The 19,749-nt window shown below is 44.0% G+C and overlaps 1 protein-coding gene across 3 annotated transcripts in view; it reads left to right on the top strand.

Annotated features, from left to right (window-relative positions):
* Positions 1–19,749, top strand: part of ANKFY1 (ankyrin repeat and FYVE domain containing 1) — a 912,707-nt gene that overhangs the window by 115,134 nt on the left and 777,824 nt on the right. For all 3 annotated transcript variants that reach the window (XM_069614723.1, XM_069614722.1, XM_069614721.1), the window contains exon 2: positions 823–1,015. In XM_069614723.1, the coding sequence (XP_069470824.1) occupies positions 823–1,015 (193 nt within the window). The remainder of the gene's footprint in view (positions 1–822; positions 1,016–19,749) is intronic.

Below are 19,749 nucleotides of genomic sequence, written 5' to 3'. Positions count from 1 at the left end.
GGTTCCAATTACATCCAACTGAGAGTTGTTGAAATGTTTGTTATGTGCAAATTAAGTTAAACTTTTCGAGTATCAACGATTGGTAATAGTACAGCCCTTTGTGCATTACTTGTAGCAAAATGTCTTCTTGCTTAACTTAAGGCCAAGGTACTTGACGTTCCCAACCCAACGGATAATTCTTTTCTGTCCCTCTTTTGATCATATTCTGTCTCTCCTTTAAGTTTGTTTTACATCTTATTTTGTTTCCTTAATGCATGATTTTATGGTGATTGAAAGCTGCAACTTTTTTGTTCGTCTCGGGAGCATAGCTCAGGGGTAACATGCTCGCCTTGGAAGCAAGACGACATGCAGCACCACAAGTTCTATCCCCAGGTCCACGCTTAGAATCCTCTGGGTATTAAGCGCATTATAAATAACCTATCATATCATATTATGCACTGACAGCCTTTTCAAGAAATCTTCAACCATTCTGATGTATTCATAGTTCAAAGCGTTTGGCTGGTCTCTACAAAAGGTTTTCTTTAATTATTAGCAGGGTATTTTATTTGAATGCCGACTTAGCTTCCGGAAGCAACTGAAAGGAAGTTTTCATGATCTGATTAATTATTTTGAAACATTACATGGAAGACTGCACATCCAGTACATTGATTTCCTGTGTGTAGTATAGGATATCTTTGTTCTTTTCGTTCTCTCAAGTCAGTGGTTCATCCAATTAACAAAAACATAACCCTTGAAGTGAGATTGTACCAGTGATTGCTAAATAGTCCAGCCTGCAGCGACTTGTAGTGCTAATACAACTGATGTGAATCTCCCTCCTAACAGAGGAAGTGGCCAAGCTGAAGAAACATCTGGCCCTTCTCCGGCAAGAATATGTCAAGATGCAGCAGAAACTGGCAGAGACTGAGAAGAAATGTACTCTACTTGCCGCTCAAGCCAACAAAGAAAGCTCCAGCGATTCATTCATCAGTCGACTTCTCACTATTGTGGCTGAGCTCTACCAGCAGGAGCACTACAGGTAAGGCACACAGGATACTACGTCTTGCACACAATATATATCCTGTATTGACAAAATCTTGTGCCAACGTCCTTTGGGTGTGATCTTCAATGGTTCATTTGTGAAGGGGCTTTTGTAGCTCCAGGCTTCTCTGAATTGGTGATGTAAACAATGTGTTTTGAGTAATGCTGGCATAATAAAATTCCTCTGCTCTGTTTTCTCCTGATCCTGCTTTTGAAGGATTGTGCTTTCAAAAATATCCAGGACGTTCACGCACAGGGGATCCCTCCATACAGTTGTAACCTTTTTGCAGGATATTTTTATTGCTTTAAAGCCGAGGTGATGAACTGAGGTCCAAGAAAACTGAGTGGGATCACAACTGGACAGTCACAAACCAGTGACACCATCAGCCAATTTAATATCTTTTCCCAGTCACAAGCAGCACATGATTGTTTTAGTGACACATTGAAAAAAGGGCACCACGTGGTGGTGTATTTGCCTTTTTGTATTAATAAGCATGAAGAATAGCAAATATAAAAAAAGAAATAGAAAATGGTGGTAAAATGTATCTCAACTTTTAGAGTTCGAGTTTCTTTTTTTATTCTAACTTTTTTTAATCAGTAGTTGCAACTTGGACTGTAGTATATTTCTTTTTGAACATAGCCGTGGCATTACTATTTGGTGTTAGCTGTGAGGAAGGTTGTGTCCTCTTATATGAGGAATATGCATAACCACAATGAATACCGCTGAGGTAAGGCATAGTCTTTTGATTAGTGATGTCACAGTTCAAACTAAATGTTTGTTTTTTATTAGGCTGTGGTATTTAATAGTTAATTTCATTGGTCCTGAGTAAGTCATCAATGTTGTCTTCTTGCCGAAACGAATACAATAAAACATCTTGTACTATATATGCACTCTACAATTCTATTTTACGTGGAAATATTTTTAATGTGTCTATTATTAATAGTCTTGTGGAAAGTGTTAGTATTTTCTAGGATGTAAACATTTTTTAAGTGTTTGTGTTTACGATTTATTGTTTTGTAAGAATTGCTTTTATTTTTTAGATGGAGAATAATTGATGTATACTAATAAAGCTGTTTATGAGATGTATATATTCCTTTGATTGCTAAATAGACCATCCCCATGGATTGTTTTAGACCCCATGTGATTGTGTCTGCACAAGTGGCCTTGAGCAACATTTTTATATTTAGATGGGTGTGGTATTTAAAAGTGTTATTCAAAAAGTTCAGAATTCCTAAGTGCATCATGTTTTTTTTTCTGGTGGGCACACATGAAGTGCCCATTTGCCTTCTTGTTCCTGCAAGAATGCTTGCAAGTAATATTTGCAGGCCATCACATGTGTCCTTTGGAATATGCTGGCTCTGAAAAAGGACGTTTTTAAACAGTATTTTTCTTGCTGTATAAGCGCCTAAGAAAGGCTTTGACCCTTTGATGGGTTCGCTGGAATGTTGTAATCCAGAATTGCGTTTCAGGTAACCACAGCACAGAAAGCTGGCACTGGTGCAATTCCAGTTGATGCAACTCTAGCTCCGATTTCGCTTTTCCTCTTGTCCTTTAAATATGTCTCGTTAGTTTACCCTTTCCAGAAATAAACTGGCAATTCTTGCACGATGGTTTTGAACTTAATTTATGACCTCTCTTCTCCCCCCGACACGGTTTCTAGACAAGTACGATCTATGAAAACCTCATCAAAACAGGTTCTTCCCTGTTGTTCTAAAATCATCAAGGACCACATTGACACCCTCACTCCAGCCATGGCTGTCTTCTGCAACCACTCTTTCACCTCTGGAACTTTCCCTTTCCCCCGAAGCACTCTCTTATGTACCCTCTTTTCAAGAAACCCTCAGCCGACCCCTCCCTTCCGGCTAATTATCACCCAATCTCGATCACTCCTTTCCTGGGCAAACTCCTGGAAAAGCTGGCCATCTCCCAGCTTAATCTTTACAGTGAAACTGTTGGCTGTCTCCATGACCATCAGTGTGGCTTCAGAGCAGCGAGAAGCACGGAAACTGCTCTCCTGAACATTCGTGGAGACCTGCTCTCCAACCTTGATGCTAATCTCCCCTCTGTCCTCATCCTGCTTGATCTCTCCTCTGCCTTTGACACGGTCAACCATGCCATCCTGCTCAACCGTCTCCGTGATAACCTGGGTATCACTGATCAGGCTGTGGCCTGGCTGACTTCTTTCCTCTCTGAACCACCCTTGCAGGTCCAACTTGGGTCCTTCCTCTCCTCTATCTCTCTCTCCACCTTTGGTGTTCCCCAGGGGTCTAACCTTTCTCCCTGGTTGTTCAACCAATACCTGGCACCTGTCGCACACCGCATTGCTGATCTCTGCTCCAACTTCCAGTGCTATGCGGATGATACCCAGCTCGCCTTCAGCCTCCCCTCTGCCTCCTCTTCTCCTTCCCTCATCCCTGACTGTCTGTCTGCAATCCAGGAGTAGTGCTCCACCAATGAACTCTGCCTGAATACCAGCAAGAGAGAGTTCCTCCTCATCGGCACAACTGCACCCCTCTTTTCCCTCCACTCTCTGGCCAGCCCCCTTTGGCCCTCTTCCCCCTCCCACATGTGAGGCTAGGAACCTCAGAGTTATCTTTGACACCACACCCTCTTTCTATCCTCACATTTCCAAAGTCTCTAAGAAGTCAAATTACCAACTGCTCCTCCTCAGAGGTATTCTTCCTTTCCTCTCCTTCCCCCAGAAGCTCACTGTCTCCAGAGCTCTGGTTCTCTCTAGGCTTGACTACTGTAACAGCCTCTTTTTAAATCTATCCACCTCTACTCTCTGTCCTCTGCAACTCATCCAGAACAGGACTGCAAGACTTGTCCTTGGCCTTAAGCCCAGGGATCGCATCTCTCCAGCACTGAAATCTTTCAATTGTCTCCCAGTGGATGCAAGGATCAAATGCAAGGCCCTTTGCATTATCCACAAGGCCTTCTGGGGCCTGGGACCAAGTTATCTCCAGCTTTCTCTTCAGAAGTATCTTCCTTCAATAAGCTCTTCACTCCATTAACTCCCTGAGAGTCAGGCGCTTTTCTAAGCAGCGAGCTGGGGGCAGATCTCTATCTTCGGCCGGCGCTTCCCTGTGGAGCAGCCTCCCTGTCTCTCTGAAACTTGAGCTGAACCATCTCTGGTTCCGTAAGCAGCTCAAGACTTTACTTTTTGCTTCTGCCTCCCACTTCTTTGCTGATCTCATGTCTGATACTGCACTGGTCTACCTGGCTACCCTCTGAGTCACAGGCCAGAGTGGCCAGGTAGACCATTCCTGCCCTCCCAGTTGCACACCTGCACTGCCTTTGGTACCCCTGCACTGGGGCTGTATCTGCAACCCTACTGCCCCCCTACTTGTACTTATCTAACCCCTACTGTCTGCACTTAACCCCTGCACCGCCCCTTGTTGGCCGCACTTCTCTTTTATGTCTTCTCCTATGTCTCACACTTCTCCTACTCCCCTTCCCCTGGTGCTTCCCCCCCCTCCCCTCTCCCCAACACTTGTGCAATCTCAGTGTCACTTGGCCTAGAAAGATCGTTGTCTTGTCCTCCCTTGTTCCCTTCCCTTGCCTTGCTGCACCTTGAAACACTTATGTATAGGCGCGCTATAAATAAAATATATCCTACCTAATGCAGCACTCTGTTCTCTCATTTAAACTTGAAGATCCTGTACATTTCACGATTTTCAACATGTTGTATTCCATCATACATCCAATATGTACATAATGCTCTTGAATACTTTAACAGAACTTCACATTTGATAATGTTGACATTATACCTAGAACACTCTGAAGAAACAAGTAGACTTCATTCAGGTCACATGTCCTTGGGAGGGAGGGCACAATGCATACAAGATCCTCACTTCCCGTTGTCCCTGATGCTGATGGGCTCCTCTCCATACTCGTGGCCTGGAGGCCTATGGATCCCCCCTCTGCCACCACTTCTCTGAAGGTAAGCTCTCTGGGCTAATATGGGGACTGATCGCGATACACACTGGGCACCTGTTTGAAATCCTTTTCTTTTGCTCAACATCTCCGCGTTTTCATTGAAACAAAATAATATTTCCACCTACGTTTTCAACTGCTGCTTCATTGCAAGACTGGTGTTCAGAACACCATCTTCTTTCCCTATACCAGCACTTCCTCCATCATGGGCGACGCCGTTTCCAGCAAAGCTGGTGTGCTTGTCCCTGAGCCTGCTCGCTTGTGATTGGTCCCTTCTACAATCTTCATGACCAAACAGGCGAGCCGGCAATCACATGCTGGGCCACCTCCAAGTCCCACAATCTAAGGCCCCTTTCCGGGCCTGGCTGGAACGTGGGTCTCCCTTTTTTCTCTCCTTCCACCGCAGCACATCTTGTTTTCACCTGGACTTTGGGCTCTCTGTGACCTCCCTGTATGACACACCAGAATGCATGTCATTCAGCAGATTCACTTGTGAGTTGGCAGCTCACCTACTTCGATTAACATTGACACTATATTTGAGCCACTTTTCTTTTTTCATGTGTTAGTGTGCCTGTGCATAACATCGACTCTAGGTGCTTTCTGGACGTGCTATTATGCCTCTCCCATCCCACTCTCCCCTCATCTACTCTGTGTCTTTTGCACTTACTTGCTATGTTCGTCCTACCCTACATCACCCCCCTCCCCTCTCACTCTTTTCGTGTAAAGAACTTGCATTATTGTAACGGCCGTCAGGCACATGCACACATTTTTGTCTGGTAACAGTTTGTATTCCTCCTGTCAGATGTTGTACCATTGAACGCATTCCACTTGCACATTCAAATGTACCAACGACTCTTAAGAATGTCAATCCTTGTAACCCTCCCTGCGTTGGAGCCCTTTGAAACGCTTGTTTAAGTGTATAGGTGCTATATAAATGACCGATAAATAAATACATTTTGAACCTCTTCTAGGTTTTCACTTGCTTATTTCCATTTCACAGGATCTCAGTTAACCCCTGATGCACTGTCTATTAATGATCCTCTCCTTTGCTTTTGCCAACCTCGATTACAGGTTTGAAAGACCTTCAAGTTAGCCAGTTATTCAGAAAATACGAGGGAGCGACATAAGAAAGTACTTTGCCGAGCCAAACGTAATTCTTACGATGAGCATATTGCTAAATCAAACTCCAGTATGAAAGAACTCTTCTCTATTATAAAAGAATTAGAATCTCCCATAGCGATTCCTGATATCTGCACGAAAGACAAAACCTGGTGTGCAGACATCCAGCAGGCGCTAGCTAACAAAATTCAGCAGAAAAAAGAAGCATTAAATCTACAGTGCGCGTCAAAAAACCCTCTGCCTCGTGCCTCACTGAAAGCACACAATAATACATTCCATTTTTCTAAAATGTCTATTCTGGAAGTAGAAAAAATAATTCTGTCACTGAAGCCCTCCAACTGCAAAGGCGACATTTGCCCAGCACAACTTATAAAAGATGCTGCTAGAGAATTATCTCCATTCATTACTAAACTAATCAATGCCTCCTTCGCATCAGGAACTATCCCAGCTAATCTTAAACAATCTTGGGTGCTCCCTCTCCTCAAGAAACAGACACTAGATCCCCGCATCCCGACCAATTACCATCGGATCACCACAGTTCCATTTCTACTTAAAATATTGGACAAAGCTGCCTATAATCAAATTCAACAACATCTTGAACGGCACAAACTACTAGGCAATAGACAATCTGGCTTTCACCCACTACACAGAACGGAAACGGCCTTAATGATTTAAAATCACAAATAGACGAGCAGTTGATCTGGTCGATCCTAGGGTTCTCTGCAGACACCTTGACTCAGCTGCCAACTTCTCCCAGGAAGCTATGCGATGGACTGAATCCTTCCTGAGCGAGAGAGCGATGAGAGTTTTCTCCCCATCGGCAGCCGCTGACCCGACCCCTATTCAGTGCGGTGTTCCGCAGGGCTCCTGTGTCTCGCCAACACTCTACAATATTTTCACCAAACTCTTGTTTGATGATCTGGACCTTCTGGGTGTCACTTACATAAACTATGCAGACGACACTCGGATTCTCCTCCCGCTTTCTGGGGATCACAGTAAGGACACAGAGTTGGTGAACAAGGTATATCTTATCATCCAAGCATGGATGGCCACTCATGGCCTATGCTTGAACGATGATAAGACTAAGCTGTTGATTTTGGGTTCACAGGCCAACATCAAAAAAATAGGACAGGAGTTTGCCTCATTTAATAATGACGGGAACACTATTAAAGTCTCCAAGGAGGTAAAAACCCTTGGTTTCTATTTGGATTCCACACTGTCTTTTGACAAACAACTAAAATCACTTAATTCATCCACGGCTCACACCTGCAAGTTGCTAAGAGCAGCTGAACCCTTCCTTTCGCAGGACAGTTGGCTGATTCTGGCCAGAGCCTTAATACTCTCCAGAATTGACTACTGTAACGCCCTTTACAGTGGGGCCAATAAAACTACTATTCGGAAGCTCCAGATATTACAAAATAATGCCTTAAGAGCAGCCTTAGGTACTAATAAAAGAATTCATATTTCATCCCTCAGATGCCAACATAAATGGCTATCCAGAAGCAACAAAATTCAGCTTAAGACGCTGTCTTTGACGCACAAAGCCCTTAATAATGCTGCCCCTAGCTACCTGTCAGATAAATTCCAAAGAAGAATCTCTACTATGCCAACTAGAGCTGGCAATACTAATTGTCTGACTATACCTAGATTTAGACTTGCCACTATCGGTGGCAACAGTTTCCCTGTAAAGGCAGCGAACTATGGAATACTATTCCTCAAGATCTGCGTAGGGACCAACCTTTCCTACACTTCAGGAAAAATGTTATCAAACATATCATCTTGACCGACCCATAGTCTCCTACCCCTGCTGGCCGCTCACTCACTATCCCTTACATAACGGCATGTTACCTCTGAAGCACAAGTGGAATTTGCTCCATTTGTGAGTCTATTGCTACATGGTAGTGGAACATCTTGTAATTTGTATATTTGAACTTTGTCTACTTTTGAAACTTATAGCCATTTATGTCTCTACTCTACCTGTGAGTCTGAGGGTTCACCAGAGCGAATCATCCTTAAATTGTATATTTGTACATTAGATATTATTGTAACTATATAGCTTCCTATTTGCACTCTGAACTGCGCTCTGTATCTACTGCAACTGCCATTATATTTGTATATCCTTATATTGTATAACTATGTAAGCTTTGCATCTGCATATTGTTGCGCCCTATTGCCTCTGGGTCTGGTGCGAGTAATTAGGTGAATAAACAAATAAACAAACAAACCTTAGCATTGTCGCACATTTTTATCTCTTTACTGACCATTCAAAAGAAAGGATTTTATAATCTAAAAATAAGTACTCTAGGCGATCCCTCAAACAAGTTAATTGCAGTGATGGGTATGATATACTGCAGCATATAATCTTTGAAAGTTGCTATTTATTCAGCGTTATTTACCAGTTACTTTAATCCTTTATCTTTGCTACTCACTCTGCACTCCTAGATGTCTAGTTTTAGGATTGCGTAGCAATAGGATCAAAACTATTTCACAAATATAAACCTCAACCTTCATCCCCACCTTTGTGTGCTTCCATTTCCCGAGACTCGCATGCAGCTCTGTCGATACACGTTGCACCCGACCCTTAAATTCACAGTTTCTATCCTCTCCTGACTGCTTTGAATCTCATGCAAATTTTGCACTGTATACACATTTAACTCACTCTTTTTTACATCTTCTTGAGCTGGAGGAAATGTGTTCGAATCAGTGGTGGGAATTGCTTTAGATTCTTGGCCTTTCACATTTGTTTCTTGTAGATTTGACCCCTTATTAATTTTCTTTTACATTCTGTATTAAGTTACTCTCCCCTCAATTATCCACATTCCCACAGCACAGAGTTTCGCACTGTCCAAGAGTCAGTTGTAACTAGCCAATGTCTAGCAGTGAGTGCAGATTTTGAGGGCTGGACACATGACACGTTTATCATCTCATAGATTTATTTTAGGGGTTTTTAGGTTCTGTTTTAGGAGGGTTTTTCAGCTGACAGTATTAGTGTAGGGTTCTCAGAAGCCTGCCCTTTTGACCTGCAAGGTTTGTACAATGTCTAGCCAAACTCTACCTTGATACGTGTGATGATCAGTGGACTAAGGAAATCGGGAAATCAGGGAGTGGTGTAAGTACAGTTTACGTACACATTGTTTTTAAGCAATAGATTACCCAAACAGGTGCACATCAAACATATTATTTATTATTTATTTATGAGTGTATTTGTTTAATTTAAACCTTTAACACAAGACACAAAATATATATGTTTTCAATCTCATTAATATAAAAACAGTAAGTAAATACAATTTTTTAAAAATGGCTTGCCATATATAAAAACAAGGTAAAATTCATCACAAGATTGGGGCCAGCATAAATGTTACTCCAGAATTGATCAGAGAGGATAAAATACAGATCATAATCCAATCTGCCAAATCCCTTCATATATAGGTCATTAAGCATTTTACAGTTTGTCAATAGATGCCTAGTTGTCTCAATAGTTAGGCCACACAACCTGCATAATCGTTCCTCCACAGGTATGTGAAACCAAGGACCTCTGCTAGCTAGTGTTGGTAGCAGGCTGAATCTAAGCTGCATGATAAACCGTCTGACCTGACATCAAAAATATACCTATTTATTAACATGTATGCATTAACCTGAGATTACATGCAAGTAAACCCATGTAGAAATGAGTAACTCTGTAAAACCGTATCAAGGACGGGAAACGCAAGGTGGAGTTTTCCAGCTCATGTGGACGCAGCTTCCAAAGAACATAAGTGTTAAACCCACTCTTAACAAGTCCCTGTCACTCCAGAGACACTCTAGTCTATCGAAAGAAAACCAAAAAGTAGTGTTCAACATGAAAAGTCCAAACTCTTATTAAGTCATGTAGCCTCCTGCCTATGCTTCCAAAAAGAAATGTACAAATGGGTCTTGCAAATTCTTAAAAATCCCATTTATAATAATAATAGTAATATTTAGTTATATATAGAACTACAAGCCCACAGGACTCTGAGCACTGAGATAATAGTTGATATTATATCCCACAGTGTGGTATTGCGTGGTATTTGACTTGCAGGGCGCGTTCCTTAGTTTCCATACTCTACCTAAGAGAAATGCACTCCCCCTCATGGTGATGTGTGACAAAATATGTACCAGTGCTTTCTGTAAAATGGTGCATGTCACCATAAGCACACTTCCCATTTGGTGCAATACTCTCACCCAAAGGCCATCCATGCACAATGAAACCTTTATTTGACATTAACTGCAAACAAAACTGTTTGCAGTAAATGTCAAAGGTTTCAAACATCCCCATAATTGCCAGCAAGGTTGAGTTCTATGCAAATGGTACTTGCCCTTCATAAAATCTTCTCGCCAATGCGAGTGGGCTAGTAGATTCTTGCACACCCTGTCCAAGTCTTGGCCAACTAAGGTTCAACAAACCTAATCTACCAATGTTCAGGTCTAATCTACAAATGCCAAAAATGTTTCCCTGGACAACCCTCCAGGGTGTACTCTGATGTCCGACCTCTCTATGGTCTTATGACTTCTACAGACCTCTCCATGGTCTTTATCTTCTATAGTCCCTTTCACTGTCTCTCTTTTCTAGACTTCTCTGTTTTTTTGGTGGCTTAACCCTGCCCATGGTATGTCTCTTCTTTAGACCCCTCGCAGTAGTTTGCCTTATCTTTAATCTTTAGGTTTATCCATGCGCTTTTCTCTCATCTCAGAACATACTCTTCTCATGGGCTAGGGTACTTGCTCCTTCCCCTGCCTTTGGGTTTGGGATGGTGGCTTCCTTTCCCTCCACCACATAAGGTTTGTTTTTTCATGTTGTAAAGAGTATTTCTCCCTCCACCCAGTCAGGGTCCTTGGTAGGTAGTTGATATTATGGCCCTCTTGCCAGCGTTTTCTCTTTCTAATGCTTCTTTCCCACACTTTTCATTGAAGATCCTAGTCAACCGGCCTTCTGCTTCTGCCTTGTAGCTGGGAGAGCATCTGCTGGATTGCTGTCAGCAGGTAGGCTTTCTCGTTCCAGGTAGCAGTCTCCCTATTCCAACAGGGAGCTCTGAGCAGCACATATCTCTTCCTGCTGACTTGTGCAGTTTTCTGGCATCCACCAGCTTTTCTTTTACACTCAAGTTGGTCTTTGTAAGTCAGCCCATGATTTGTCTTTCCCTTAGGTAAACCTTATTGGTTCCCCTGTTTGACCCCTTCTCTAATGGATTATTATTGGGTCTTGATACCATTATTAGTCGCTGCTTCCTATTGGGTGTGTCGTAAATTGGTCTCCATGCTCTTAATGACTGGTTCTGCAACTTTAAATGTGCACTGCTCCACCTTGGAATTCCCTGTGTGTTTTTGCGGCTCCGCAGTCCTCAACGGATGCCATTTTCGCTGGTCTGACAGTTCTGGCATTCCAACCTGACCGCACAGTTCTCAGCTGACTTGGACTCACCCTTCTTGTGTGCACAGGTATATTGCTTCTGTTAAGGATGTACGGTTCTGTTTTACCTTCGCTCTGTGAATTGTCCCTTTTTAGGAAATGCAGCAGCTGGGACTTCTAGTCCAGTTCTGCTGTCTGAAATTCTGGCGTTCTCTATAGGGAAATCATATTACCGTACCTCGGAGAGTGTGATAAGTCCAGGGAATCCCTCTTTGTCTGTACTCTGGGAGGCACATTGTGTAGTGGCCAAAGCATCCTAGTCCGCTGTGAGTAAGCACCCTCATGGAACAAAGGATGAGGTGTGCCTCTAACTCATGACAAACCATGTCCCAGGCAACAGTTTTCAACTAGAGTTCAAGATAGGTAACCAAAGTATAGTTCAAACATACACTTTAATGGGGCTCAATGCCATAGTAAAGTATGATATTTAATGAAAATGTGTAAGAATTTTCTTACAGGTTTCCTGTTGAGGAAGAATGCAGCTACCTATCCCCGGTGTCTGAGTAGGTCCCAACATAGGATTCCTATACCCAGTTTCCACCACCAAATGTAAGGCAGGGTTAGCTGCAGGGTAGGACATTACACCATGTTGAAGTCATTGAGGAACAAGGGAGCCACAAATGGGTATTCAGCCTGGCGTCTCAAACCCTGACCAAGAAGACTAACAACTTAAGTCTGGGAAGTCGGGCCACTGGAAATGACTGTTCTTGCCATTGGTTGTCGCCTTGGTCCAGAGTTTGCGGGTGCTGAGGTTTGACTCCCTTTGCGACGTCTTAGATCTTGAATCACAAAGCTAGACTCTTGTCAAGATGTAGGACCTCTGTGTAGTATCTGCAACGAAGGAGGACCATGAAAATGCAGCAGGTGAAGAAAACAGTCTTTGTGACATGCAACGGTCTGCAGGCATTGCTGAGTGTGTATAAAGGACTTTGGATCCTGCAAAGCCCCTGGTCATGGTGGAGAGCAGCAGCAGCAGCAGAACATTGGAGGTCAAGTCCCTCAGAGAGTTCACTTGTCGCAGCACTGGAGGCTACACAGGTGTCCCAGCACTGTGGATGGTACAGGGCAGCTGCAGCCCAACGGCTACTACTAGCTCTGAGAGGACCATTAGCACAGTGCAAGACAGTATACTGGTTGTGCCCACCAGTTCAAGGGAGGTATACACTGTGCTGGTCTCCCTTCATCGATAAAGAGCAGAGCTTCATCCTCCAGAAGTTGGCTTTGACAGCACATGTCACAGCAACAGCTTCCTTGCATCTCGTGCTTCAGATCCTCAATTTCAGTGGTCGACCTCCTGAATGGCTCCAGATCCCCTCCTGATATAGAGGAACCTGGCATGTAAGTGGCCCCAGCTCACCTTTGAGAGGGCCAGTCATATTTGTACTCTTGAGTGCTTACCCAATCGTGGATAGCCAGCTCAGCTACAGTCATGACTTTACTCTGGTTTGAAAGTGGATTCGGATGTCCAGGACTCCTTGCCCAGTCGAAAACCAGTTTCCAACACACAAATGCAACTTCTTGAGCTCTGGACAGAGCCTGAGAAGAGAATTACCACGTATGTCCATTTCCTATAGCTGCCTTGGAGGAAGACTGCCAACAAAGCCTGCAAGCCAAAAATATAGTGCTTAAAGTTAGCCATTTTGGTTACTGTTGTGGTAAAATAGCCACTGCATGGATCTTAACTTCTCTTACTTCATGCTGAAGAAGTGCAGCCAAGAAGTGTACATGGAAGGTACCACTATCTCCAGCCAGTCTGTGCTACACTGGTTAAGGGAAAATTATTTTAAAGTAAAAAGAAAGGGAGATCAAATGTTCCCCACACTACTGTCCAAAAGGAAGGTTGTAGTGCTGCACAATGCGTCTTTGGGGGGAGTGAGTCTGCCGGCACTAGTGGCCCCAACGTTTAACCAGTACCCAAATACAAAATGAGGTGAGCTACTGAGTGAGGTTAATAAGGACAAGGGGATCTAATCTACCCTTGGATGGATTTGCTTTTCCAATTGGTCATACTTACTGGACAGACTATCAGTGCTACAGTGTTTTGTTCCTGGCCATTGCCTTGAAGTCAAAGCTCTGAAGCTGAAGGATAACGGAGCTGAGCATTTTAGGATTCTTTACCTTCATGTCATTATCTATTTTAGGGGCATGTAGTCAATCTGGATTTTAAATGAGAAGCTCCACTATGGCAACACATTCTATTCTGTAGTTGCCCTTCTGAGCTTTGTTCCTGAAGGCTGTCCAGTGATGAAACACAGTGAGCGTTTCCTACAATTCACATCCAGTTGAGGCAAGACTGTACCTCTGCCTGCTTCTGAAGCATCGGTTTGTGCAATAAAGGTTCTCTGGTAATCAGGGTCTCTGGGAACCAGTACCTGGCATTTGGTTTCATTTACTCCCTGGGAGGCCTTGTCACATTCCTCGAGGTCCAAACTAAGTTTTTACGGTGCTTGAGAGAAGTTTTTACAGTAAGCTGTCCTGCTACGACCCCATAGTCTGCCACGAAGTTTTGGTAATTCTCAGGTAGTCCCACAGTTTGTTCAGTCTCCCAGATTTGTACAGCCTGTACCTATTGGACAGGTGCTGGATCTTTCCACTTCCTACCTCCTTTCCAATGTAAACCACTGAACATTGACCAGTTTCACATTTGGAAACCTTCGTAGTCGGGGTGGTTTGTTGAAGAGCCTGCAGCACCCTTCTGAGGTGGAAAACCTGTTCATCCCATTTCCAACTAAATACTGCTTTATTGTTCAGATATGCCATTACAGACTTAATTGAGCCCATTCAGACCATGACGACCAGCTGTTGGCAGGTGCGTTCTTCAATTTCAGAGGCATTAACCTAAACTGATGAATGGCTTCTGGAGTTGAAAATGCAGTTTTCTCCGTGGTACGGTGAGCTAAGGTAATCTGCCAATAACCTGAGGGCAGGCCAAAGATGTTGCTTCCTTTTCTGGTCAGCCCATCAGTTCCCATGAAGACCGAGCTTGCGGGAAGAACCTACCCCTATTGCGATTGGTCAACACTACTGTCCTCTTAGCAAGAGCAGAAAAAAGAGACGCTTGGAGATCCCCTGCATGTACTCTGGAAACAAGTGTCACTTCACAAGACTGTCCTTTATTGAGTTCAGGAAACGCCTATGCTCAGAAATGATGCGAACTTGGAGCATTTCTAATTCTCTCCTCGGTCCTCGATTTGCTTCTTAAACTACCCCTTCTGCGCCTTCCTACCTACCTGTTAAGTTTGTAGGAACTAGAGCCCCATTGACAGTTGCCACCTTTTGGATGTGGGGCAACTGTATGGATTTAGAGTTCACAGGAGTCACCCAATGCTCTCATTTCTAAATCCTCAGCCTTAGCCAATATCTTCCTTAGTTGGTTCTCCTTAACCCCTGGGGAGATCATGCACTTAACCATTGCTGTGCATATGTGCATTCAAGATCATTAGAAGTTCATCCATTTTGAACACATCGATGCCCCCAATCTACAAGGGATTCTGGGGATGACTTGGTAAACCTCTCACAATCGAGCATTGACTGGGTTAAGCAACAAAATAATTCAATATTCAATATTAAAAATAAATCACTTTATTAGCTTAAATCTCAGTATGGTAAAAGGCCTAACTTGCTCTATGCTAAGGTGGGATTTCCCTAACTAAAGGAGCTAAGGAAAGCCTGAATCAAAGAGTTCAACTTAAGTCTGTCTGTGTCCATCACCTATACTTGCCCTTACAACTAAATCTATACAATGTGTAGGGATGTCAGCAACCAAAGAAACAGTATTCAAAATAAAAATCGGATCTTCTTCCCTCTCACAGCTTCCATTCAACTCCCTTCCCCAAGTGTAAACTAGTTCGACACAAAGTCTCAAAGTTTTACCTTTCTTAGGTTCAGGATGGTACAGTTTTAAACAATCCTTGGGTTTCCTTTCCCCAAGGTCCAAGTACCACAATTCTTTCAAGTAACGCAATTCTTCCAAGTACTACAGTTCAAATATTAACAAATCTTGAGGTTCTGTCCTCATGTTAACATAGGTAATTCTTGCAGTCCGGGGGTTCCCTTCCCCAAGACTTTGATTTCCTCACAAAAATGTCCTTCAATGTATATTCATGCCATTTGAAGGTTTCCTCTATTCAGGATTCAATATGCCCTTTCCTTGACTCAATTTTAAAGTTCCATTAGTTTTACTTAATTGTGAGATTCTGCTCACTTCGAAATTCCCCTTGCATTAGATTCATTCACTTTGGATTTCAACATAGTAGATGTGCTTAATTTCAAAGTTCCATTCACTTTGGAATTCAATTGTCAGTAATTCATTTCAAAAGTATTTTATTCAGTTCGGTATTCAATAAACGTTAATGGGGCTTGAGAGGCCTTTTCTATTCTTCCCGATGTTAACACAGTTCAACATTCATTTATTTGTCTTCAATTGAAATGCTCACCACTCGGAGACTTTCGAAAACATGCTCCCTGAGTCACACGACCACTCCGATACAATGTATTTACACTTCACTCTTCAACAATGGAAATAGTCTTTGATCGGAAATCTTCAAAAACTTGTTCCCTGAGACACACGACCACTCGAATACAAAGTATTTGTTAATAGTGGTAATGTTCCAACCTTCATGCACCGCGTTTCTCGTTTGCTAGAAACTCACTGGTCACCTTGACAGCTCTTACAGCAGCACAGAATACACAGCCTTTGGTTCCTGCTTCCAGGGGTCCAAATCCTGCCCCTCTGGGACTTCTGTGTCACCGGCTTCACACAGGGAAACAAGCACTTCAAATGTAAGGGAAACTGATTGCCCTTAGTTCGGTCCACGGAGCCCCGGCTTCCACGCCATGCTGCCTGGGACCCACTCTACCTTCAGTTCCCAGCGTCTCAGCATTCTCTACATAGCAGACCGGCCCACAGCAGTTTCCTTCCACGGTCCACCTCTCTTCGAACGCAGTTCCCTGCTGTTCTTTTTGGTGCCCCTCTTGCTCCCCCTTCTCACTGTGTTGCTTTCTTATCCATCCTTTATACACCTGCAACCCTGTAATAGGTTGCAGGTGTGCTTCGATTAAATTTGCCTCACCATGGTTAAGGGGACATGCATGACCCTCGGAACATTTTACAGGCATCTTCTTCATCTCTGTACCAGAGTGGTGAACAGGTATCGTGTTCATCACTCTCAGCTGCCTCTTCCTCGTCTCAGTACTTTCAAGTGTCACATGAGGAAATATGGGGGGCAGCTGACTTATAATAATCCATAAAGGTCGGGGGAGGGTTAGGTTGTTTGTCAATAGGAAAAGGTGGATACCATGTCCCATCTATCTTACCCTTTATCCTTTTCACCCTCTTTCTGGTGCATCTGGACTGGTGATTTCTTGGTAAATGGGACATGGGTAATAGTATCCTATAACTGCCTCTGGAGTAGAGGGTTCTTTCTGGAAGGGAAATGCTGAATACTGTGTCTCGCCTGAGAACATCTCATTCCCAAACCCCAAGGACCCTCTACCCAGGTGATTCTCCCTCGCTTCTCCAGCCCCAGGGTCAGGATCCAAAAGCGATGGCCTTTCCCTGGCCACTTGCGCAGAGGATCCAAGGGGAGTAGATGCAAGAACGCTCTCGGGTTTCTCACACAAGACTCCCATGGAAGCCCCAAGATGCCTCTCTGCGGTTTCTGCTGTTTCGGGAATGTTTTTCAAAGCCCTCAATCTAATCACAAGACAGGGTTTTCAACAAAAAGTAAGACCAAACTGTTCATAGTCTACAATTTTTATTTTATTTTATTTTTATATTTGTAAAGCGCCTGGCAGCCCGGAGGCATCGCAGCGCTGTTTCAAGAATGTGACTTAGTTACAGGGGTTGGGGTAAGCATAAATTATACATTTTTACAGGTAGTGTTGCAATGGTCATAAGTTATACATTTTTACAGGCAGTGCTCCAATGGTCATATGCCTTACAGGTAGGCATGACGAGCGAACGGCTTACACGAAGAACAGGGTTTTTAAAGCTTTTCTGAAGACTGTGGGATTCAATGCCTCTGAAGGCGGGAGGTAGTATGTTCCAGTTGGTCGCCGCTAGGACTGGTAAGCTAGAGCCGCCTGCTCTAATCCTGAGCCTTTTAGGAATAGAAAGACCGTTGGTTTGACTAGATCTAGCAGGTCTGCTTGATGGGGGCGCAGAGAATCTTTGCGCGAGGTAGCGAGGTGCTGTGTAGTGGCGACATTTGTGGGTCAGAGCAAGGTATTTAAAGATTATGCGTTCTTTAACGGGCAGCCAGTGGACGGATTTTCTGGTGGCCGAGATGTATTCTCTTTTAGAGATCCCTGTGGCTACTCTGAGAGCATTGTTCTGCACTGTTTGAAGTTTCTTGATGTTCCTAGCTGATGTGCCTAGTAGGAGGGCGTTGCAGTAGTCTAGGCAAGATCCTATGATTGCTCTGGCAATGGTAAGGGAGTTTTGTTGCGTTAGGAAGAGCCTGGCAGCAGTGATAAGTTTTGAGTGGTAGGCTGCCGCTGATGAGATAGCATTCACCTGTCTTGTCATGGTGAGGTTGGAATCCAGGTAGACTCCCATTGTTTTGACTGACTGGGATACAAGAATACGAGAGCTGTCTATGAGAAAGTAGTCATATTGGGGACCCATTTTTTTTATTGTGGTTGGAGAGCCGATGATGAGAAGTTCAGTATTTTTGCTGTTGAGGCAGAGCCAGTTTTTGGCCATCCAGGTCTGGATGGTGGTGTAAATGGATTTGAGGGTTTTGTGGTCTGCCTCGTAGTCGCCTGACGGGGGGGATGAGGACCTGCGTGTCGTCTGCATAGTTGGTGGATGAAATACCCATCAGATCGAGGTATTTGAATAGGGATCTAGTGAAAAGGTTTTACAAGGTGGGCGAGATGCAAGACCCTTGAGGAACCCGACACTTGATTAGATGTGGGTGTGTGCAAGCTTGGTCTGAAAAGACTTTCATTGCTCTCCCGCTGAGAAAGGATGCAATCCATGCAGTGGCATTTGGTGAGAAATTGCCAGCCGTTGAGAAGTGGTGGCAGAGGGTCTCATGGTCCACCAGGTCGAATGCCCCTGAGAGGTTGAGGAGTAGGAGTGCCGGTTTGCCCACGTATCTGAGGTCATCAATTTGGTTTTTGAGGTCTAATCGTGCGGTTTCTGTGCCATGGTTGGGTCGAAAGCCTGACTGTCGGAGGCCAAGCAAATGATGCGTTTCTAGGTATTTTCGGACTTGGCTGTATGCTGCTTTGTCCAAAATCTTCAGTGGGAAGGGGACCGTCGTGATGGGCCTGTAGTTTGCTGGAGATTTAGGGTCAAGTGTAGGTTTCTTCAGCAGTGGGCGCACCCAGGCTTCTTTGAGGCAGGAGGGCACTTGGTTTCATTGGAAGGAAGCGGTGGTGAAGGCAGTGAAGAACAGTGCTAAAGTCGGGGCTCTGTCCTTGATGAGCTGGGCAGGGCATGAGTCCCCCTTACAGTTGGAAGGCTTGATTGAGTTTAGTATGGTGAGGACTTCCCCTTCTGTCATCTCTTGGAATGAGAAGGCTGGAATTTCATCATGGGAGTTCTGGTGAAGATCGGAAAGTTGTAGCGTTAAGGCTTTTTGGTGGCTGATAATTTTGTCTTGGAGGGTGTTCAGTTTATTGAGCATGGCTTCTTCAATGCTGTTGCATCATACTTTATCTTTGTTTAAGGGGTTGGCAGGGAGAGTGGGGGTCTCTAGTTCTCTGAAGATTGCAAAGATTTCTTTGGACCCAGATTTAGCGTTGGCTATCCTAGAGTTGAAGGAGCTCGCTTTGGCTGTGATGATGGCGGATTTGTATTGTTTAGCGATGTTTTTAAAAGTGAGTTTGGTGACTTCATTAGGTTTCGCTTGCCAGGCAGCGAGAGCTGAACATTTTTGTGAACGTACTTTCAGGAGATCCTGGGTATACCATGAGTTAGTTTGTCTAATGGGTTTGGCTTTTCTTTGCTTAAGAGCGGGAATAGTGTCTATGGCTTTAGAGATGATGAGGTTGTAGGTGGTTGAGAGGGTGTCTGGATTATTAGTGAATGGATGCTGAAGTTCTGGAACCTGGAGATGTGGGAGTAGCCTTTCCTTAGTGAGTTGCTTAGCGCTCCTGGTGAGGGCGGGTGGCAGAGTCTCTTGGCTGGTGGTTGGGACTTCAGCATAGATAAGATTGAAGTGTATGGCCGCGTGGTCTGACCAAGGGATGGTGGTGACGGCTGGACTAGATAGTGGACAGTTGTGTTGGGCAATCCAGT

Source organism: Ambystoma mexicanum, chromosome 9 (genome assembly GCF_040938575.1).
Source record: "Ambystoma mexicanum isolate Mex_15411 chromosome 9, UKY_AmexF1_1, whole genome shotgun sequence".
Classification (NCBI taxonomy): Eukaryota; Metazoa; Chordata; class Amphibia; order Caudata; family Ambystomatidae; genus Ambystoma; species Ambystoma mexicanum.
The sequence above is the reverse complement of the archived record's forward strand: the minus strand, read 5'-3'. Positions and strand labels throughout refer to the sequence as shown.